The 24,557-nt window shown below is 34.3% G+C and overlaps 2 protein-coding genes across 8 annotated transcripts in view; one reads left to right on the top strand and one right to left on the bottom strand.

Moving 5' to 3' along the window:
* The window catches only part of LOC149890992 (uncharacterized), a 48,359-nt gene extending 44,852 nt beyond the window's left edge, over positions 1-3,507 (top strand). The window contains exons 1-4 of one of the 6 annotated variants that reach the window (XR_016450801.1): positions 290-1,591; positions 2,093-2,274; positions 2,514-2,703; positions 3,195-3,482. Coding sequence is in view for 4 of the 6 variants with exons in the window: in XM_090082138.1 (XP_089938264.1) it covers positions 2,673-2,703; positions 3,227-3,296 (101 nt within the window). In the remaining 2 variants the exon portion in view is untranslated. Of the gene's footprint in view, positions 1-289; positions 2,275-2,513; positions 2,704-3,194 lie in introns of those variants that run through there. The other 5 variants (XR_016450800.1, XM_090082138.1, XM_090082141.1 and 2 more) reach the window with 5 other exon arrangements.
* Positions 1-24,557, bottom strand: part of LOC149890990 (uncharacterized) — a 198,628-nt gene that overhangs the window by 107,824 nt on the left and 66,247 nt on the right. The gene's annotated exons all lie outside the window — the stretch shown is intronic.

The following is a 24,557-nucleotide window of genomic DNA, read 5'->3' as shown; positions in this document are numbered from 1 at the left end:
AAAATGACTTGAAAATTCAAAAATTCTCGTTTTTCAAGTCTGACTTCAGTTCAAGTTCGCTTCTTGCATTCCGTTCAAGTCAGACTTGAGATTTGAAGTCTGACTTGAAATTTCAAGTCGGGTTCTTGCATTCGGAAGGAATTTTTGCTCTCTCAAGTCTGGTTTGAAGTCAGACTTGAAAACGGTCTATTTTTAGCGGTTTTCAAGTCTGACTTGAGTTGAAGTTCGCTTTGTGCATTCGCTCAAGTCGCGCTTAAGGTTTGAAGTTCGACTTCAAATTTGAAGTTCGGTTCTTGCATTCCACCCTTAATTATTTAAGAGCTTGGTTTTCTGTTTTCTTTTTTCATGAAACCAGCTCAGCAAAATATTCAGTTTCCTGTTGGCATCGTTGTTTATAAATTTCTGTGTACTTTTTAAGAATGTAAGATTAAGAATTGAGATTAATATGAAAATGAAAAACGCTGGCGTCATTTGGGAGTATTTTGATAAGCCAGAGAAGTCTGCAAATATTCTTTTTTTTGACTCATGTGGCAGTGTATTTCCTTGTTTGTTTGTTTGTTTGTATGTATGTATGTATGTATGTATGTATGTATGTATGTATGTATGTATGTATGTATGTATGTATGTATGTATGTATGTATGTATGTATGTATGTATGTATGTATGTATGTATGTATGTATGTATGTATGTATGTATACATATATACAGGGTGTCTGCCAGATCAGGGGAAATCAGGGAAATCAGATATCTGCAAAAAATCTAGGAAATTAGGTTGAATTTTAGAAAAATCAGGGAGAAATCAGGGAAAATGGCTCTTCATCAAACTTACATAACTTAAATAAGTTGTATATAGTACATGTAATATAAAAGTTTATTTGGCAAATAGTGTTATAAACTTTTCTTGCATCAAGCCAATCTTGAATCTTCACATGCAAAAATGTAAACAATAATACAACCCATTTTGAATGTATCAATACTTGATACATTTAATATGGGTTGTATTATTGCTTACATTAAATGTATCAATACTTGATACATTTATTGTGGGTTGTATTATTGTTTACATTTTTGCAGTTGAAGAGCATTTTTCTAAACGACTCTGGTCAATTTTTGTGAAATTGAATTTGGGTAACTTTAAATTAAATCAAGGAAAACAGGTAGAAGATCAGGAAAATATGAGGAAAAAGTCAGGGAAATCCACCTTAAAATATTGGCAGACATCCTGTATATAACATGCATACGTAAAAGTTGTTATATTCTAATATATATGTTATAGTAAAATAATTTATATGTATGTATTTTGTATATATTGCATAAATATATGCCATACATACAATATTGACATAATATATGCAGTATATAAATAAATGGTATATGCAATTGGATATACAATATGGCATATACATTTCATGTTAAGCATATATGACATTTATATTATATTATATATATATATATATGTGTGTGTGTATATGTGTGTATATATATGCATATTCATATAATGCATATAATTATAGCATTTTATTAAAAGGGACATCAACTTCTAAAAACTATGAGAAAACTGTTCAAAATTTTGGGGATCAGGAAAGAAAGGTTTTGGATAAACTGTTTGTTTGTTGTTTTTTTTTGTTTTACTACTTGTTATACATTGTATATGTGTTACGCATACATACATTGATTATGATGCTGACCTGTATTGACAAAAGAAAACTATTTATATTTTTTGTAAAAAAAAAATTGTGTTTTAATTAATGTCATAAATGGATGAAGGCTTTAAAAAAATACATATTTCATGTTACAAAAATACACATTTCTACTTTGTTATGCAGATAAAGGTTTTAAATAAAGCTCTTTCCTGTGACCTTAATAACACAACACAAAAATGTGCTAGAATACCATTTTTACAGCAATCAATTTACCTAAAGGGATAAATAACATGAATATTTAAAACTTTAACTCCAAATATTTGAGTTCCATAACACGTTCATCCATGTATGTCTTCAATTTAATAACTAGATTGTGTTTTTGAAACCAGTTTTCCAATAAGATTCAAATGCAATGAAATATTATTTAATAATTTAAGTATGTTTATAGAGATGTTAGCAGCTTTGGAGTTAAGATTAACAGAACTGGAGCAAAAAAATAAGTTTTTAGAAGTTGAAAGTTTTTTGGATAATGAAGACATTGTTGTTCCCCCTGGCCTTCCAATGGAAAGTAAGGAAGTTTTGGAGAGGATTAACCTTATGCTACAGATGAAATCTGAGCTGGCTCTCTATGTAATTTGAAATTATTTTCTATATTATAATGTTTGTAGCAGTCTACAGGTTGAGTTTAAACTAGTAATTATTATTTTATAAGATCAAAGATAAGTTTTTTTATAAGTCTTATAATTGTAATTTATCAAAGGTAATTTAATAATACCTTAGTTATATTATACCGCATTACATTTTCATTTACCTTTAAAAAAATAATTTAAATAAAAAAAGTTGTAATCTGTAGCATTATTTGCTTTTAGTTAGAATATCTGCGTTCTATTAGCGGTAAAGTTGAACGTCCAGAATACATATGACATGTGTTGGGTGCCATGTTTTCTAAAAATTTTAGCATTTTATGTAATCTAAATGGATCTTCAAGTAAGATGGTAGCTACTGGAATGGGCAAGATTAAGTTGCAATGTTATCATTTTGTGTTAAAGTGCTTACTATGTAAGTATTACTAGTTATGTAAATTTTTAGTCTATTAAAGTCAACTGTATTATTATATTTACAAAAATATGTTTACAACACTAAGAAAGAATACAATATGTTAGTACTTATGACAATTACCAGTGTTGTCATTAGTTGTGAATTTGTAAGATATTATGTTCTCCCTTGGTGACTTGAACTTATCAATGTCGTATTTTATTCTTAACTAGAGATGTTAATTGCCAATGTAAACTATGATTTATTAGTATTCAACTATATGATTCTTAAAGAGCATATAGAAGTTTTTCTTGAACCTATAAGCTAATTGCTCTCGGTTATCATATGCACATATTTTTATCTCGGTTATCATATGCACATATTTGCCAACCAGTTAATGTAATTCTCGATTTGCAAAGTATATGTATAAGAACTTAAAAATAACTTAAAAATAATTTGTATTTAAACAAAAAGTAAATTGAGTTTTTAAATTTATTTTCATTTTATTCTTTTAGCAGCAGTAAGAATTCAGTATCTTAATTCCAAGGATAAAGATATTTACCCGATTGTTTCAAGTTGGTTACAGGGCGCAATTGATCAAGGAGATGGGCGAATAAATAGACAGACGAAAACCAAGGTTATAAAAAATCAGTTGCAGTTAATCAATGAAAAGAATATTTAGTTATTATTTTCTTTTGCAAATTTATAAAAGCTTATTTATCTTAATTTTATTTATAATTCTAATTTTTCTTAATTATTATTGATAATTATCTAATAAATCGCCACGTTTTTAAATACTAGCGTTTTAAAATATTGTTTTTAATTAAAGCTGCCAATATTAATTTCAAACCTTTAACAATATTAACTACAATAATAGAATATTTTTAGTTTTTTATTTGTAAATATATTTTTTTAATGATCTGGAAATAAAAGTGTAATGATAAAAAATTTGTTCATTTTGTGTATTCAACTAAGTTATCTATAAATATAATACAATATTTTGTGTGGACAGTTGTACTGTTTGACTGGTAAAATCTGATATACAAACAATCACTATTAAATAGAAAATTAAATATTAAAAAGCAAAGTTATACTTTGTTATTAAGCAATATTCAAAACATGATTTATAACTTTTGCACTTTCAATTTAAGCGCAAAAGCGAATTTAAAAAATCGCGAAAAAAAATCATATAGTTGGGCCGGTAATGGTACCAACTGTTAGCCAACTGTTTTATTATTGTTGGGCCGTTAATGGCAACCAATTATTTAAAAACAGTTGGCTAAGTGTTGGTAAAAGCGTTACGTTTTTTTCACGGTACCAACTAAATAGCCGACTGTTGGCCCAACTGTAGCTAATAGTTGGTTATTAGGATCGGGCCAACTACTTACCAACTGTTCGATGTTTACTGGGTAAGCAATAAATTGAGAAGCAACGTTGTTTTTCCGCATCCAGACTTTCCAACGATGATACCTCGAATGCTTCTCGGGAAAAGCTTGTTGTTGTTTCTTTTAGTTTTACCAATATTCCATGATAGATCAATCACTTCCATTTTATATATATAAAAAATTTTCTTTATGTATTTAAAATGTATTGCGTCAAGTGTAAAAGAGAAACTGAAACCATTCACATGAGAAACGAGAAGACAAAAAATAATCGAAATATGTTAAAAGGGACTTGCGATTCTTGCGGAACGACCAAATGCAAGTTTGTTTCTGCAACAAAAGGAGGTGATTTGGTAGAGATGGATTGATGGATTTGGTAAAGATGGAACCCAACCCCACTCAAAAAGAAATCAACGAAAAAAAGCTCATTACTCCTGTGATTAAAGCAAAAGCTAAATTTGGATTGGGTGTTAGTAAAAAAAAAAATTCCCGCGACGAACCTGAAATGGACAAATCAGCTTGCAGAGGAGCTTCATAAACCGGTCATTCGTCATTTTAAAAAAAGAAGGGTGATTGTGAATGACGTCGATGAAATATTGGCTGCAGATTTGGTAGACATGCAATCGTTTTCAAAATTCAACGACGGCGTAAAATATTTGCTCATGGTGATTGACGTGTTTTCAAAGTATGGATGGATTTTTCCATTAAAAAGCAAAACGGTTCTTGATGTAGCTGAAGCGTTAAAAAAATATTTGAAAAAAGAAAGTGTTCCAAATTGTGCGTGGACAAAGGAAAAGAATTTTACAACAAGCATGTGAAAGCGCTGGGTGTGCAATTGTATTCTACTGAAAACGAGGAAAAAAGTTGTGTCGTTGAGAGGTGGAATAGAACGATGAATGAAAAAATGTTTAAATACTTTTCAGCCAACAACACTAATAAATACATTGACGTTTTAGATGAAATGGTGAAAAATTACAACAGTACAAAGCACTCTTCTATAAAAATGACACCAGTTGAAGTCAGCGAAGAAAAGAGCAAGGTTTGGATGAATTTGTATGGAAAGGCGCAAACTGAAAGAAAAGATCCAAACTTTTCCATAGGTGACAAAGTGGGGATTACTAAAAAGAAGTCTCATTTTGAAAAGGGGTATACGCTGAGATGGACTGAAGAGGTTTTTACCGTGTCAAAAGTTCAGTATACAGATCCTCCTACGTATAAAATCACCGACGCTAATGGTGAAGAAATTCAAGGTACTTTTTACGAACAGGAAATGCAAAAGACCCATCAAGACATATTTAGAATTGAAAAAATCATACGCAAAACAAAGAGCAAATCACTGGTTAAATGGTTAGGATATCCAGACTCGTTTAACTCGTGGGTGGATAATAAAAAATTGTTTCGAGTCTCTGAAAAAAAATAAATTTTCCATCCCATTAAAAAATGAGTAAGATGATGGTTTTGTTTTAGCCGTTTATCTTAAGACGGAAGATTATGAAGAGGTGTATTCTTGTTCTCCTTATGAGGATAGGTATCATTACAAGATATATAGTTTTGAAAACGATTTGGACTTTACCATTATTTGTAAAAAGGTAGAGTTTGAGTTGAGAATAACGTGTGAAAGGATTCGTTTTGAAAAAAGTGGCATGGTGAATGAGGATATATTCGAGTATGAAAAATAATAAAGTCAAGGAGCAGAATAAAAAGTTTGAAGAATTTTCCACGGATTAAAAAATGAGTTAAGTAATTTTCTTTTCTTTATGAAAAGATGAATTATATAACTGTCGAGAATTTTGATGAGAGTAAATTATCAGTGGGTGAGATATATTCAGCAACAAGTCCAATTCAGTTTCAAAAGGTTCTGTTGTATTATGAGTACCCTTCAGGCAAAGGTCCAGTTGTATTGCGCACTCCTGTTTTACATTCTCTTGGAGTATTTAAGAGTTTGAATTTAGAGACTAAGAATCTGAAAGGTTATTCCATGTCTTTTTTAAGCGAGGAGGGGAGTAAATTTGCAGAGGTGACTAAAAAAATATCAAAATACCTTCGCGAACAAGTAAAAGAGTTGAGTCCTTTGTTGAAGAAAGGTGGAAGATCGAAGAAGATAGTAACAGAAGACTTGTCTATTTTAAAAACAAAGCCTGGCAGTTCTCCTATTCTTTTTGGTAAATTGTATACGAAGAAAAAAGGGTCAGACGTAGAAATAAGTTCAATGTTTTATTTGCCGCTATTTAGACGTCGCTACAAAAAATTACGTGGACACGCATTCGTCGGGAGGAACTTGCACAGTGATTGGAGCTGCAGACTTGGATTTAAATTTTCACAAAGCGATTAATTTGAATGAACCGACAAATCTTCATGACGCCGCCACAAAAAATTACGTCGACGTCAGTTCGAGCATACGAATTAAAACGGACGGGTCAAGCACGATCACTGGGGACTTGGATTTAAGTTCTCACAAATTGATCAATGTGACAGATCCAACCACTTCTCACGACGCTGCCACAAAAGGGTATGTGGACACTCGAGTGGCATACGCTAATATCTTTTACACAGACATTAACATGACAGCGCACAAATTGACCAATTTGACTGAGCCCACTTCAGCTTCAGATTCAGCCACAAAAAATTATGTGGACATGCATTCAGGAGGAACTACAGTAGGCACCGCGGACTTGGATTTGAATTCCCATAAATTGATTAATGTGCTTGATCCTTCAAACTTGCAAGACGGGGCGACAAAAAGTTACGCGGACGTTTTGTCACAAAAATCCAACTTTTTAGGACTTGTTTCCAATTTAAGCTTTTCATCCTTGGGGTTAAAATCGCAAACGGTGACAGGATCGACCACCGCACCAGTCTTTAGCTACGTTGACGGTCCTGGAGTTCTGAGAAGATTATGGCTGGCTCTTAGTGGAACCGGAACAAACGTCCCTGGACAAGTCTTTCTTCGAATATTAGCAGACGGAGATATGAGAGTTGGGAATTATGCAGTAACCACGGAAGGAATAGGAGTGGACAACACTGCCCTTGCTGGTGACTTGCTCTTTTCCCCTCTCGGCGGACCAGCTTACGCCAACTCTTTGCAAGGATGCAACGCTTTAAGCACCACTTCGTTGGGAGGATACTTTACCGTTGACTTGCCGTTTACATCAAGCTTGACCATTCCATTGGTTAATAATAATGCTGCAGTCTTTCACTTACTGGATTCAACCGCTCATTTCCACATTCACCTCCATCCCTCCTCTTCTCTCCTCTGTTAAATTGTACTGCAAGACGTTCAGATATCTCAACACCACTTACGGAAACGAATATGTTTTGCTGAACACCAATGGAAAAGGAAATGGCGTTTTTCTGAAATACATCAGGATGCATGTCATTGGAGCTTCTGGAAACTGGTGGGAGTCTAGAGTCAGAATGTAAGATGGAAATTTACCTCCAGGCAACGGCACTGTTCTCAGCCCCTGGACACCTTACAGTGCAAACAATTACAACACTTTCCCTGGGTACGACGGCGACAGCAAATGCATCTTTTCCTCATCTGGACTGGAAGATTTTTATTTGTCTTCGTGGAATGGGATAAACTTAACCTCGTATAACAACAAATCGTCAGGGCTGTTGTACCAATCCACATCTTCCATCAGCTCCACCACCATTTCCTTTTATAGAAATTTTGCAGAGGCAGATTCCATGCCCAGCGTCGCAGCTGGCAGAAGACTCGTCGTCACGCTCAACTCCGGTGATGCACAAGTCGGTCAATCCGGAAGCTTTAACCTTCTTCTCGGACAAGCGTATTATTATGCTTAACTTTTGCTTAAGCAAAAGTGGTTCTGATAATAAAATGGACAGAAAAATTAGAATCTTGCGAGAGAAAAACGGGAAACTTAAAAGTTTTAAAATGGTGGATCCTGTTCAGTATTTAAGAAGTAAAGGAAGAGGATGGCGCGAGATAGAAATTTACAAATCCATCATCGAAACAAAAAAAGAACAAGACGAAAGAAAAAAAGAACAAGAAAAATTTCATGCAAGATTTAAACACCTTTACAAAAATTAAAATTTTTCATTACGCGTTATCACGTTATGAAAATCACACGAAAAATGAATTTTTTAAAATAAAAAAAAAGATGCAGTGTGTTCGAAGAGTTCATTATGATAGAAAGAAGGAGTGGAAAAAATGCGTTATTGTTTTTGACAATTATTTAAAGCGCCCTCCGTTAAAAGTAGGTGAGAGATATGAGATATTTGCTCAAAAAGATATTCATTTGCTTCGACGGTCTAAGCAAATGATTCTGTTCATATTTGGTATTGAGAAAGGGATAGGGTTGGTGAGCTTGAGACATGGTCTTAATGTAAAGTTGAATTATTTTAATCACAGTATGATGATTTCAGAGCCGGTGGATCTGATCTTTATGGAAATTTACAACAGAAGCGATAAGGATGTGATTATTAAAAAAGGCGAAAGTTTGTGTTTAGTAAATTTTCTTTAAAAAATTATTTTTTTTGTCTTAATAAAAAATGGATTACAAAAGTTATAAAGAAATATATCCGACTCTTGGAAGAAAGTCACGCTTATCGTCTTCAGAAAATAAGCGAGATTCAGAAAGAGATAATGAGAGAAAAAAGAGAATTCAATTAAGTAAAAAGTACCATCGCGCTTTTAGAATTATATCCAATGTGGACAATTCAATGCAAGTGTTATGCATAGCGCTTGGAACGGTTGGAATTAGTCTTTTGTCAACCATTATTGCCAGTCCAGCGGCGATTGCTTGTGAAGGTGTGGCTATTGGAGTAGGTTTTTTATCCATTGTTGGAGGTCAAGTGAATAAAAAGTTGGCGTTAAAAGCGGAAAAGCATGAAAAGATAAAAGTGTTGGCAGAGTAGGGTTGTTCGCCGCAAACAAAAACTTACGAAAATTTCGCATTTTTATCTTCCGTATTATATATAAGGAAAAGCGGGTTCTGGCGCATTGACCCATTCCCATACTTAAGGATGCATAAAAAAATGGCGAACACTTCATATCATGACAAAACCAATACAGTAGTCTTTAAAAATCAAGAAGAAGTATAAAAATAATCATGTTATTTGTATACCAGTTCTTCAAGATGTTAATTCCTTGTTTTGTAGTGACCGATGGCAAGGGTGTGAATTCCGTCATCTAAGATAATTCTTTTGTCGTCGTTAGCGCTGAGTGCGACTTTGTTAATTTCTTCAGTGTAAACGTCGTGAAGATGAGATCTGAAAACGTTCATGGTTGCAAGTTGTTCATTTCCGTTCATTAAGCAGTCACCACAAGGTATTGATAACTTCTTGAAAGTCAAGACCTTCATTCAATTTTTTCAAGACGTAAAGACACAAATGGCCGCAATAAGAAGTGTTACCAAATTGTACTCTTTCACTGTTATAATAAACTGGACTTTTCAAGTAGTCGACCAGCTCAACAAGAGGAGGCTGAGCGTAAGAATCAAAACTATACTTTTTGTCACCGTCTTTAAACCAACACACCCAATGAAACCCACCAGTGCTTGAATCTCCTGTGTTGACAATTCCACATTCTTTTTTCATTGTCTTTTTTGATAAATCATCCCTCACAAAAACACCTCGAAAGTTTTTCAATTTTAACTGTTTAGCAGCCTTTATCAATTGAAAGTTAGTTAAAGCTTCATTAGGTAAAACAATTCCTTCTACGTCAATCCATTGAAAGTCGATCATTTTTTTAATTTCTTAAAAAGTTTATCCGAATTTTTTAACAAGCGATTTTCATAGAATAGCACCTAAAAAGGGTATGCTATTAAAGGGTGAGTTAGGTCCGAGTAATAAACCAGCTCCAACAGATTGATAACCTTTCCCAGTTTTAATGAAGAGTCCATCACCGTGAACATTTTTAGTCCATGGGGTGATAAACAATCCTTCTCCACCTAAAGTTTTTATCTTCATTCCATTTCCATTCTTTTTCAAGTAAACGATTCCTCTTCCGGCAATTTTATCAACCATAGCAGAGCCAGCAGAAGATCCTACACCTGCTAACAATCCTGTGGCGAGAGCAGGAACAACCTTTGTGGCAAGTGTACTACCTAACATGCCTAATAACGGTAAAAGAGCTCCGATGAATCCGCCTTCAATGGTTGAGTTGTATGCAATTTGTCTTTTGCTCAATTTAAGAGTGACTCCTTTACCAGCTTCATAAGCTTTTCTAATTTTGTTCAATTGCGAATTAGTGATAGCGAGAACATGTTTACCGTTCAAGTCTTGATGAGAAAGCTTAATGCTAGTATCGGTTTTATCATGCATGGCTTTTTTAATTTTATCAGATTGACTCTGCGAGATGTTAATTTTGATGTTTTGATAATTGCTCATTTTTATGTATTAAAAAATTATTTATTTCACTTCTCGAATATGATATCGTATTGTAATATCCTCTCCACGAAAATCAACCAAATCTCCATTCTGATCAATGATGCGAGTAACCATTGTTGAAATTTCAAACAGTTTAACAGGAAGATAAATCAAATGCATTGGTCTCTCGATGATTTTATAGCCAGGACTAACATTTGGATAAAAGGAGTAAATGCAATTTAATTGGGTTCCATTAATATAGGATGATCCGATAACGTTGTTAACGATTCTGATGGTGTTAATGCTTGAAATTCTAACGATATGATCCGACTCGTATTCGGAATTGGAATTTAATTTTCTTTTAGTAAACCCTAAAACTGAAGAGATGCTATTCTCCACGTTAAAGTCAATCAAATAATTCAAACCAAGTTTAATGGTTGATTTTAAAGTATTAAGATTGATTCCAATTTGAAGGTTGTTTGGAGAGTAATTAATTTTATTTGCAATAATATAACTTCCACGTTGAGCTGTTTTTATTGTGTTTAAAATAGACTTTTGCAAATACTCATTGATGTCTTTAATGTCATAGCTTCCTGATGGAATGATAATGTTTTCCCAATGAGCTCCATTGTTCATGCTGTATTTGAAAGAATTGTTTTTACTGCTTACATTTGGAATGCTGTTGTAAGTCTCAAGACCGAGAAAAGCCATTTCATAACTTTTTCCTTCGTCAAAAACGATTTTATCCAAAAAATCAGTGGTGATAACACTTGATTTTCCATCTACATCGATTATTATACCTGTCATTTTTTTAAATAAGAATTATTTTTTAAATTGTTTTAGAAAAATAAAAAATTGTCAAACCCACTTCGGTACTTTCCCTCGTTCTTTTTAGAAGAGAGATCAATGACGGCAAATCCGTGAGGTTCATTCCAGCCATGATTGCAAAAGGCTTTAAATTCTTCTATTTTCATATCGCAGGAAACTTGATCTTGATAAATGTGATTAACGCTTTTTTAGTCTTGTTTAAAGAGACAAATAAAGTTAGCATTTTCTCTGATGGTATGTCTTGGAATCTCGAAATAGTTTTGAGCGAGGTAAAAGCAGTCAACGTTGGAGTGTCTTCCTCGGATGTAATATTTTTCGCACTTGTTTTGATTGGTCAATTGCAAATCGTCAAAGATCATCAAATTGTTTTTGGTCGAGTCTAAGGATTCAGGTTCAGGCACATCATCAGCCGTTTCAAAGAATTGACACTCCATATCATCATTGTCGGAATATTTTTTTGAAATTTCCTCAATAACATCTTCAGGGTTTAAATTCAATTTTTCCATTTCGTCTTGTACATCATCCGTTAACAAATCAACAATATCCTTTTTAGGAAGTTTATTTTCGAAGGATCTTTTGAGTATTTTGTATTCAGGTTGAAAAAGGGATTTTCCAAAGACATACAATCGGTTGTAATCTAGCCATCCCGGTCTGAGAAGTAGATTGAGCAGCAAAGTTGTTTTTCCATATCCAGACTTTCCAACGATGATTCCTCGAATGCTTCTCGGTAAAAGCTTGCTGTTGTTTCTTTTGGTTTTCCCAATTTTACACGACAATTTCATCACTTCCATTTTTTATATTTAAAAAGTTTTTGTATATGTTAAAATGTACTGCGTTAAGTGTAGAAGAGAGACTGAAACCATTCACTTGAAAAACGAGATCACAAAAAACAACAGACCTATGTTGAAAGGGACTTGCAACTCTTGTGGGATAACAAAATGCAAGTTTGTTTCTTCGCATACGCCCAAAGGATCATCTTCGCATGCGATCAATGGAGGAGACTTGGTGGAATCGATCAACAATTTTTAAAAAAAAATAAAGCTTCCATGGGCAAAGTTTCCAGGAGAAATGCACATTCCAGGGATGAATTTTGCAGGGCCTGGAACCAATTTGGACAAAAGACTCACTTCCACAGACATGTATCAAGATTGGAGCAAACCGGTAGACAGAGTGGACAATGCAGCGTATCACCATGATTTGGCATATAAATATTTAAACGACGTTCAAAGCAGAAATTTGGCTGATCAAATGATGCTTGAAGAAATGAATTCGATTCCCAATCCCACTCAAAAAGAAATAAGCGAGCGAAAACTGATCACTCCCATCATCAAAGCCAAAGCTAAATTTGGATTGGGTGTAAGTGATTTGAAATGGACAGACCAGCTTGCAGAGGAGCTTCATAAACCAGTGATTCATCATTTTAAAAGAAGAAGGGTGATTGTAAACGACATTGATGAAATATGGGCCGCAGATTTGGTGGACATGCAATCGTTTTCAAAATTCAACAAGGGCGTAAAATATTTGCTCATGGTGATTGACGTGTTTTCAAAGTATGGATGGATCGTTCCGTTAAAAAGCAAAACGGGTCTTGAAGTGGCAGAATCGTTGAAAAAGATTTTTGGTGAAAGAAAATGCGTCAAATTGTGGGTAGATAAAGGAAAAGAGTTTTACAACAAGCACGTGAGAGCGTTGGGTGTGCAATTATACTCCACTGAAAACGAAGAAAAAAGTTCTGTTGTCGAGCGATGGAACAGAACGATGAAAGAGAGAATGTTTAAATATTTTTCAGCCAACAATACCAATAAATATATTGACGTATTAGATGAGATGGTGAAAAATTACAACAACACAAAGCACTCTTCTATCAGAATGACACCAGTTGAAGCTAGCGATGAAAAGAATAAAGGTAGGGTATGGTGGAATCTGTATGGAAAGGATCAAACATTACCAGCAAAACCAAAATTTTCCATAGGTGATCAAGTGAGGATCGTAAAAAAGAAGTCTCATTTTGAAAAAGGGTATACGCCGAGATGGACTGAAGAGGTTTTTACCGTGTCAAATGTTCAGCATACGAATCCACCCACGTATAAAATCGCTGACGTCAACGGTGAAGAAATTCAAGGCACTTTTTACGAGCAGGAGATGCAAAAGACGCAACAAGACGTATTCAGAATTGAAAAAATCATTCGCAAAACCAAGAGCAAGTCGTTAGTCAAATGGCTGGGATATACAGACTCGTTCAACTCATGGGTGGATAATAATGAATTGTTAAGTTTGCAAAAATGATCTAAAAAATTTATTTTTAATATGTAAAATGCATGCTCCTCACAAGTTTTTTAGAAATGTTGCCTCAGCAGAAGTCCACAGTTTGGATTTGCAATTAAAAATTTTGGAAGAGAGAGTTAGAGAGTTGGAGGAAAGAAGACCAAACAACATTATTGTGTCTACGAAAACGTTAGATCATCCACCTTATTTCAACGTTAACGAACAATATGAGATTTTTGCTCAGAAAGACATTAAATTTGCTGCTCTCTCACATACAATGATAGCTTTATCCATTGGGTTGAATTTGGAGAAAGGTGTTGCAGTGATAACATTAATGAATAAAATTACTGATCAATTGAATTATAGAAAAAACGAAGTTATTATTTCAGAGTCTGTAGATGATGTTATTATGGACGTGAATAGTAACAGCAAACAGGACGTGATTGTTAAAAAAGGAGAAAAATTTTGTAAGATTAATTACATTGATTTAAAATAGTTTTTTCTTAATAAAAAAATGGAAATATTGAATGAAAAACTTTATCCAGTTCTTCCATCAGCTCCTGCAGATGAAGGAGGGCATGTTTATAGGCTTCAGAAAATAAGCGAGATACAAAAAGAGATAGAGAGTGAAAAAGCAAAGCGAGTTCATCTAAGCAAAAAGTACCATCGTGTGTTTAGGATCATTTCGAATGTGGACAATGTAATGCAAGCCTTATGCATTGCTTTAGGTGCGACTGGAATTGGGCTTTTGTCAACCATTATTGCTAGTCCTGCGGCGATTGCGTGTGAAGGTGTGGCTATTGGCATGGGTTTTTTATCCATTGTCGGAGGGCAAGTCAACAAAAAACTAGCATTAAAAGCGGAGAAGCATGAAAAGATCAAAGTGTTGGCTGAGTCGAAATTGAATACGATTAGTGAGCACATTTCCAAAGCGTTGATGGACGGGAAAATAAACGATTCAGAGTTTCAATTGATTCTTGATGAGCTTCAAAAATTTAAATCCTTGATGGAGGAAATACGAACCAAAACCAAAAAGGGAATAGATGAAGTTACTAAAGAAAACTTGATTCAAAAAGGAAGAGAAGATGCGATTCAAACGTTCAATAACCTTTTTAAGAAAGGATCAACGTAGTCGTAAAACCAATTTATGTTTTTTTTCCACGTATTTTAAGAAAGGATCAACGTAGTCGTAAAACCAATTTATGTTTTTTTCCACGTATTTTAAAAAGATGTTTTTTTTTAAAATACAAGACATGAATAAAAGGGATGAAATTGTGAAAGAAATTAATGACAGAAGAAACGGCAACATTTCAGATGCTAATCTTCAGACTGATTTGAGCAAGCTTTACAAGCCTCTGATTGAAAGCAATGAAAAGATGATTAAAAGCCTGTCAGTCGATCAAAAAAAGAAAAGACCTTTCGAAGTGAACAAAGTTGGAGATAAAATGTACATTGGAAAAATGGAGGTTGAAATAGATGGAAATGATATCATTGTCGGTGAAGAAAAGTATAATGGAACAAAAGGTCTTTGGGAACTGATGACTGAATTAACAATACCAAAGAGCTATACCGATGAAGATTTGCAAAACTATGAAAAAATTTTAATGGATAGTGATGCTATAAGATCTGATTCACAACCGCATAAACCGAAATCATCAAGAAGACCAAAGTATCAGCAACTTATTGCTCCTATTTGGGAAAAAATGATGCGTATTGAAAAAGGTAAAAAAGGTCGTGGTGTCATTATTCTTCCAGGCGATCCTAATGCGTTGGTGGAAAAGCTTGAATTGAGTATTGCTGCTTGGCATGCTGGGAATACAGGATCAAGAAATGTGGCTGTTGCTATTTGCGATGAGCTGTTGAGACAAGGGGAGATTAATAAAGAGGAATATAAATCGTTAATGAGGACTATTGATAAAATTATTTAAAAAGATTGTTTTATTTTAAAAAAATGCTCATTGTGAACAAAAGAAGATATGTGAAAAAGAACGTTGTTGGTGGAGGTGGTCTTGTAGACATGATTAAAAATTTCATAAAAAGAGCAGCTGCGTCAAGTGTTACAAAAGTAACAGTGAATTTGCTTAAAAATGCTGCTACAAGCAAAATTGGACAAGAAGCGATTACAGCTGCAAAATCTGCTGGGACAGAGTTAGCCCTTTCAGCCATCTCCGCTGCTAAAGATGTGGCTATTGACAAAGGTAAAAAGACCATTGAGAAATTAAAGACTGGTTCATCTATTCAAAGTAAGAAAATGTCTAAAAAGAACGCGATTCGAATTCAAGACCTGGTGAAAATGGGACAGGGTATGAAAATAGCATGAAGATAGCATTCTGTTGCGATGGCTTGTTATAAACTTGCGATGGCTTGCAATGAGAGACATTTAATTGAATTAAATAATTTTTTTATTATATAAAAAATGATAAGTACTGAGCGATTAAGAGTTACTGAGAACCCAGAGTATGATATTGGTATTGAAAAAGTTGATTTTTTTGAGTATCTTCCAACCAATCTCGATTTAAATTCTTCAGGCACGATTACTTTTGAGATTGACTGTCAATCGATTCAAACAGTACCATCAGAGGCTTACATTCTTATTGAAGGAGTGTTGAAAAAGAGCGATGGAACCTTTTACGATGCTAAAGACAACATTGCACTGGTGAACAACGCTTTGTTGTATTTGTTTAATGATGTGACTTATGACTTGTCGGGAGAGCAAGTGGAACGAGTGATGTATCCAGGTCCAGCCACTACCATACTTGGATTGATGAAATATCCTTATGGATTTCAGTTTGCTGATGGATTAAAGCAAATGTGGTATATGGATACGTCAAATCTTGTTGGAAATTCAGGATTCAATGTTAGACGAGACCACTTGTTTGCAGACACTACATCCGTTGGAGCTTTTTCGTTTAAAATTCCGTTGAAGCACATTTTTGGATTTTGCGAAACCTATGACAAAGTTGTTTATGGGTTTAGACATACCATCACCTTTACAAAGAAAGAATGTGATGATGCGATTTACAGAGCGGAGAGCGTTAGTGCAGGAATGATCAACCTTAAAAAATTCAGACTTTATATGCCTCGCGTTGAATTAGATATTTCGAAAAAGACTGATTTCATGAATTTAATAGCTCAAAAAATTCCCATTCAAGTGGCTTATAAATTAAACAAATGTGAAAGACAGCTTATTCCAGCCGGTCAAACAGAATTTACCTGGTCGCTTGGAAGAGTTACTGACAAAAGCATTCCAAGATTTATCTTGTTCGGACTTCAGACAAACAGAAATTCCAGTCAAACAGTTAATCCATCACTATTCGACCATTGTGATGTTAGCAATTTTTACGTGACTGTTAATGGAATAAAGTATCCAAATTACAATTACGACTTGAATTTTGGAGAAAAGAGAGTGGTCATGGCTTATTCAGATGCGTTCTCTTTTGATGAAAAATATTACGGCACAAATGAACTTGTTTGTCAATCTGGGTTAAGCTTGCTTGAATATATAAAATTATATCCGTTGTTCTTTGTGGATATCAGCAAGCAAAAAGAAAGAGTGGCGTCGGAAACAGCTGAATTAGTGGTAAACCTTAAATTTCGAACTTCAACTATTGCAAATACCGTTATTTTTGCAGTGGTTATTTCTGACAAACTGCTTAAATTTGTTTCAGATGGAACCAACATGACTGCTGTTTATTAAGTTTATTAAGATGTCTTTTCAGGAAAAATTGAATTGACTTAAAAAAAATCTTGGTATAATAAAATGAGATATACAACATCGTATTTGAAAAATTTGTTGGATGAAAACGGCGTTAGTAAAACAGCAGATGATTTAATAACGTTGATGATGCTTGCGGTTGAAAATAATTTGATTAGTAAAGATGAGATTTTAGAAAGAGCAAAAGAAAAAAAAGTAAAGCCTCCTCCAAAAGAAAAAAAACCTGTTGATCCAAAATGGGAATGGCTTAGTTTAGTTAAGAAAAAACCCATCACTGTGAGAATAACCAACATTGAAACGGGTGAGGTGACTGAATACAAGTCTCTTTACAAAGCGATGGCAGGGACTGGACGTGGATGGAGATATTTAGAGCGTCGAGATGGAAAGGTTGATAATGGAATCAAGATTGAATTTTTAAATTCTGAAAAGCTTGAAAAACGTAAAAAGCAGCAAAATTGATTTTTTAACTTTTAACATGTTAAAAAATTGACTTAAATAAAATTCTTGGCATAAATAAAAAGATGGAAAGCATGCAAAAGGATGATCTTTTAAATGCCCTTGATGATAGCTTTGAGTCAACTTCTGATACGGCTAAATCAAAAAGTTTTCTTAAATTTCTAAAAAACGTAAGAAAACTTCCAAAGGAACATCGAATCATTTTCAAAGAAATGGTTGAAGTAGCACCTTTTGAAGAAGTGATCAGAAATATAAAAGAAGACATTGATCTGCGTAATAAATTCCTGATCGGAACAAATTGGAAACTAAATGCTAGCGGACGTAATAATTGTCGTAAAATCACTGAACATATTAGAGAGATTAAAAATATGTATTCACGTCTTTCCAAATAATTTTTTAATTCTTTTCGCGAGGAATTAAAAAAACGGTAAAAACTTTTCGAAGAAGAAAATATGCTGAAAGTGTGCCAAGATTTAAAAAAAATTGAATTGACTTAAAGAAAGTCTTAGTATAATAAAAATGAGTATCTATTCTTCAAAACCAGAATTAATTGCTAAAGAGCGAAAACTTTAATGCATCGAAAAAAATTTTCTTTCCATTAATAAAATGGGTGATAAAACTGATGCTAAAAAGCAAAAAGCAAAAACTTTCGCCAAAGAGCGAAAAATTGAAAGTGACATAAAGAAAAATCTTTCCGTAATAAAAATGGAAAGTAAAACTGTGAAAGATCGAAAAGTATCAATGGCATCATTAAGAAGGGATGCTAAAGAAAGAGCGATAAAAGGATATACCAGAATGACTAGGGAAGAGCTTGTTGAGGCAATAAAAAACACAAGACCTATCATTGGGTATGGTCCTGCTCCTCGTAGACGAACGACTGAGGCAAGATCGTTGCCTGTTAATGAAAGACCTACCGTGGTTAGGTTTGTTCGACCAGCTGTAAAAGTTTCTGTAAAACCGACAAAAGTAAGGTTTGTTCAACCACCTGTAAAAGTTTCTGTAAAACCGACAAAAGTTTCAATAAAGCCGACAAAAGTAAGGTTTGCTGTTGGTTCTGAAAGACCTGTGCCTGCCCCAAGACCTGTGCCTGCCCCAAGACCAAGGTCTGACGACTTGATTTCATTCGAACCTTCTGCTCTCTTGCAAAATAGGATGATAAGAGATGAACCCTCTATTCTTAACACACCGGTTATCGATTCAACAAACGTTATTACACCTAGACCGGTTCCTGCTCCAAGACCTTTATTTTCAAGTCTGACGGCAGTTTCAAAAAGTGTGGCGTCCTATGTTAAAACTAAGTTTAATGATATTAAAGAATGGATAGAACCTTACGTTCCTGAAGTAGTCAAGAAGAATGTAAACGAATCAGTGAAACAAATCGATGAAAAGATAGAGTCTATCAAATCACTTGTATTAAAAACAGTGTATAAACCTCTCGCGCCAAAACCTTTTACAGTAAAGTTTAATATGACTAAGCATTCAGCAGAGCGCTCCACCAGACTGTTTTTATACGAGCCGTCTTCTCGATACCAAGACATTGTTCCTTTTTTAAACTTGGTAAGGGAGTCTGCTATTCAAACCATGGAAGGAGAAAGAAACACAAAGGTAAGAATTGTTTTAGTCTGTGAAATGACTCGCGTAAGCATCTTAACAGGTGAGGAAACTACTCAGACGGCTAACTTTTCATCTAATGCGCAAAGATTATTGGAGGGTGATGATGTGAGAGCGCTCATGACTGAAATGGAAGAAAAAATCTTGGAACGTAGCGCTAATTACAACAAGATGGGATCCAATTGCGTCTTGTGCAAGATTTTGAGGATGGATATAAGCTTTGTTGATTATGAACCTTTCAAGGGCTCTTCCTACATGGAGCTGCCTCTCAAGTTGAAAAATAAAAAAGCCATCATCAACATGAAAAACGATGACGATCAATGTTTCAAGTGGTGCGTCACCAGAGCTCTTAACATGAAAAATAGAGACAACGAAAGAATTGACAATGAGTTGATTGAACAATCGAAAAAGCTCAATTGGGAAGGAATGGAATTTCCTGTAAAGACCACTCAAATCAAAAAGTTTGAAGTGAATAATCCTGACATCAGCGTGAACGTCTTTCACTATGAAATGAATAAGCCTCAACCTATGCAAATATCCAAATTTCATGATCGAAAACACTGTGTTGATTTGTTGTATATTTCAAACAAAGACAACAGCCATTACTGTCTCATTAACAATTTCAGTCGGTTTGCCGGCTCCTCAACAACAAAAGGAAAAAGAAAACTTCATTTTTGCAGAAATTGCATGCATGGTTATGACCAAGAAGAAAAGCTTCAAATTCACAAAGGATACTGTTATGAGAACGCTCCAATGAGAATTGATCTTCCTAAAGAAGGGTCAACCCTTGAGTTTAAAAACTACAACAACACCATGAGAGTTCCGTACTGTGTCTATGCCGACTTTGAAAGTTTCATCAAGCCTATCGATGACAACACTGAATATAATAATAAAGAATCGTACACCAAAAAATATCAAAAGCATGTTCCAAGCTCGTTCAGCTATTATATCATAGGACCTGATGGTTTAAAAATTAAATCTGTCGAGTACACAGCAAAAAGCGATAAGGATGACGTGGCTCAAAAATTTGTTACCAGGCTTGAAGCTGACTTTATAAAGATTTGCTGTGATAGTTATTCACTTAAACAACAATGGAAGAATAGACCAATAAAGACGGATGAGGATAAGAATAAGTTTGAAACTGCAACTCAATGCCACATTTGCAAAAAGGATCTTAACGGTGATAAAGTGTGGGATCACTGTCATTTGACCGGAAAGTACCGCGGTGCTGCTCATGATGCTTGCAATAAAAAATATCGAATTCCAAAATTTATTCCTGTTGTCTTTCATAATTTGTCTGCCTATGACAGCCATTTGTTCATCAAGAGATTAGGCGGAAAAAACGGAAAACTCAATTGCATACCCAACAGCGAAGAAAAATACATCAGCTTCTCAAAAAGCATCAAAGTGAGAGATTCGATTGATAAGAAAGGTAATCCGAAAAAAGTGTATAGAGATTTAAGGTTCGTTGACAGCTATAGGTTCATGCAAAGCTCGTTAGCAGATTTGACTAGCAACCTTGTTAAAGATTTGTGTGAGGAGTGCTCTAAATTAGACCCTAAGACATGCAAAAAGGACTGCCTTGATAAGAAAGGTAAAAAATGCAAGTGCAAAGACAATTGTAAAGACTGCGCTCATAGAAGATTTAAAAAAGGAGACATCATGTGCAAACATCTCAATTCATTCTACAGCGGAGAACAAAGAAATTTGCTGCTAAGAAAAGGCGTTTACCCTTACGAATGGGTGGACTCGATTGAAAAGTTTTCCGAAACGCAATTGCCATCCAAAGAAGCTTTTTATTCTAGACTAGATGATAAACACATCAGCGATGAAGACTACGCGCATGCACAAAACGTTTGGAAAGTATTTGGATGTGAAACCTTTAAAGATTACCACGAGCTATACAACGAGTCTGACGTGTTGAATCTTGCCGATGACTTTGAAAATTTTAGAGACACTTGCATGGAATATTACGGTCTCGACCCTCTTTGGTATTACACCTCTCCTGGTTTGGCTTGGGACGCTATGTTAAAGGAAACTAAAATTGAGCTGGACTTGATCACCGATATTGACATGCTCAACATGATCCAAAAAGGAATACGCGGTGGAATCTGCATGATCTCGAATCGACTTGGAAATGCCAACAACAAATACATGCCAGACTATGATCCTTCACAACCATCGAAATTCATCCAGTATTTAGACGCCAACAATCTTTATGGATGGGCCATGAGCAAACCTCTCCCTGTTAGAGGATTCAGATGGATGAATGATCTTCAAAATTGGCGTAGCATGCCATGCATACTTGAAGTTGACTTGAGCTATCCTGAAAGTCTTCACGATTTACACAACGACTACCCTTTGGCTCCTGAAAGATTAACCATTGGAAAAGTACCCAAGCTCGTTCCAAATTTAAACAATAAAGAAAAATACGTAGTCCACCATGAAAGCCTAAAACTCTATGAACGATTGGGTTTAGTCATCACTAAAATTCATCGAGGAATCACCTTTGAAGAAGAAGCTTTCATGAAACCATACATCGATGGCAACACCACTAAAAGAACAAAAGCTAAAAACGAGTTTGAAAAAGAATTCTTTAAACTCATGAACAACTCCGTCTTTGGAAAAACCATGGAAAACATTCTAAAGCACGTTGATATTAAACTGGTTACCACAAGAAAAGAAGTCTTAAAATTATCCAAAAATCCTCGTTATGATCGGTACAACATTTTTGATGAAAACCTCACTGCCATTCACATGAAGAAAACACAAGTCACTTACGATAAACCAGTTTACTTAAGAATGAGCATCCTCGACATCAGCAAGACTCTCATGTTTGAACACCATTACGACTACATCAAGCCTAAATATGGTGATCGAGCAAAACTTCTCATGACCGACACTGACTCGCTCATTTACGAAATACAAACGGAAGATTTCTATGAAGACATTGCTAACGATGTACTTGAAAAATTTGACACGAGCGAATTCCCAAAAAACCATCCTGCCATTGAAAACGTTGGATTCAAAGTAGGCTTAAATAAAAAGGTTATCGGCAAGTTCAAAGATGAGACCGGTGGTAAACAAATCACACAGTTTGTCGGGCTTCGACCTAAGCTCTACTCTTATTACATCCCTGAAGAAAAAGAAGATGAAGATAAAGAGCAAAAAAAATGCAAAGGGGTCAAAAAGAACGTTGTCAAAAATAAGATTACTCATCAAGACTACTATGACTGCTTGCAGGGTAAACAAGAAAAGCTTGCAACCATGAACGTTTTCAGATCTCATCTTCACAATATCTACACCGAAGAAATTAACAAAGTCGCACTCAGCGCTAACGACGACAAAAGAATTATCTTAGATGACGGAATTCACACCCTTGCCATCGGTCACTACAAAACAAGGAATTAACATCTTGAAGAACTGGTATACAAATAACATGATTATTTTTATACTTCTTCTTGATTTTTAAAGACGACTGTATTGGTTTTGTCATGATATGAAGTGTTCGCCATTTTTTTATGCATCCTTAAGTATGGGAATGGGTCAATGCGCCAGAACCCGCTTTTCCTTATATATCGTATTTCAAGTTGCTTTTGCGAAAGTTGTTCTTGCGCAAATTCACCTTCCGTAATGCGTTATACGAAAAAAATAAATAATAATTATTCCGTAATGAGTCTTTACGAAAAGAAACTTGCGAAACAAATCATTTCGAAAGAATACTTGCGAAACAGTTCCTTACGGAAGGAGCATTTCGGAATGTGAGCTTACGGAATAGACTCGAAAGAATTCATTAAACTGTTATACACAAAAATATTATTATTTATTATTTAATTAATGTTGTTAAATAATTCTTCAATAATTTTTACATATATATCTGTGTATATATATATATATATATATATATATATATATATATATATATATATATATATATATATATATATATATATGTGTGTGTGTGTATGTGTGTGTGTGTGTGTGTGTGTGTGTGTGTGTGTGTATACACACAATATATATACATATATATATACATACAGTGACCTAGAAAGATTAAGAAAGTTAGGACGGGGTGGGGGTGCTGAAACAGAATATAAGGGGGCCTAACGCAGCTAAAATTTTTAAATTTTAGTTGAGTTAGGCCCCGTTATATTCTATAATTAAATATATTAAATATATTATAATAATTAGTGTTTTAGTTACCTAGTTAATTATACGTATTTGATTCATAAAAGGTAATTAAAAATTTAAAATTAGCCGCGTTTCGTAAGTGTTTTTCTGTTAAGAACCGTTTCGTAAGTTGCGGTGCGAAAGAGTTTCGTTTCGAAAGAAATTTGGTTTTTTATCATTATTTCAAAAAATAAAACCTTAAAATGTTCATTTGTTGCAATACTGAAAATAAAATTTTATTATAAACATTTTGGTATATAAAAATTTTATTTTTTACAATTATATCCGTTTGGCCAACAAAAATTTATTATTGACTTCAAAACGTCGTTTAGCGAAAGAGCTCGTTCCGCAAGTGCGACTTCCGCAAGCGCTACTTTCGTATGTAGCAAAATAGTTTTATTTCGCGATTCAACTTGCGAAAGGCGACATTTCGTAAGTAGCATTTGCGAAATGAACATCGGCGGTTTTTTTTGTTTCGTAAAATTCGGTACGAAAAAAAAAAATTCCTGATTATGAATATCCTTCCGAAAGAATTCTATTTTTCCGGAATTGTACGAAATATTGCGGTTAACAACTCTATGGCAGAGTCAAAATTGAACACGATCAGCGACCATATTTCGAAAGCGTTGGTGGATGGAAAAATAAGCGATTCTAAGTTTTAGTTGATTTTGGAAGAGCTTCAAAAGTTTAAAGAGATAGTGGAGGAGATAAGATCAAAAGCTAAAAAGGGAATAGAAGAGTTGACGAAAGAGTCTTTGATCCAAAAAGGGCGAGAAGACGCAATTCAAACGTTCAACAACTTCTTTAAGAAATAAATTTTTTTTCTGTGTATTTTAAAAAATGACCTTTTATAAAATACAAGACCCAAATAAACGGGATGAAATTGTGAAAGAGGTGTTGGCGAGAAGAAATAAAATTTATCAAGACAGTGTGAATGAAAACATGATGGATTCTCAATTCCAGAAGGATGTGAGCAAGCTGTTTAAACCGATCATCGAGAGCAATAAAAAGATGATCCATAGAATTGAGCAAGATAGCATCAAGTCTAAGCAAGATAGCATCAAGTCTGAGTTTAAACCTAAGGTTAAATCTGAGGTTAAATCTTTTTTAGACTCAACAAG

This window comes from Hydra viridissima, unplaced genomic scaffold (assembly GCF_058129835.1).
Source record: "Hydra viridissima isolate aposymbiotic clone 2 unplaced genomic scaffold, HvirCarnegie_v1 scaffold_3, whole genome shotgun sequence".
NCBI classification, from domain to species: Eukaryota; Metazoa; Cnidaria; class Hydrozoa; order Anthoathecata; family Hydridae; genus Hydra; species Hydra viridissima.
Note: the sequence above shows the minus strand (reverse complement) of the source record. Positions and strands in the feature narration are given on the sequence as shown.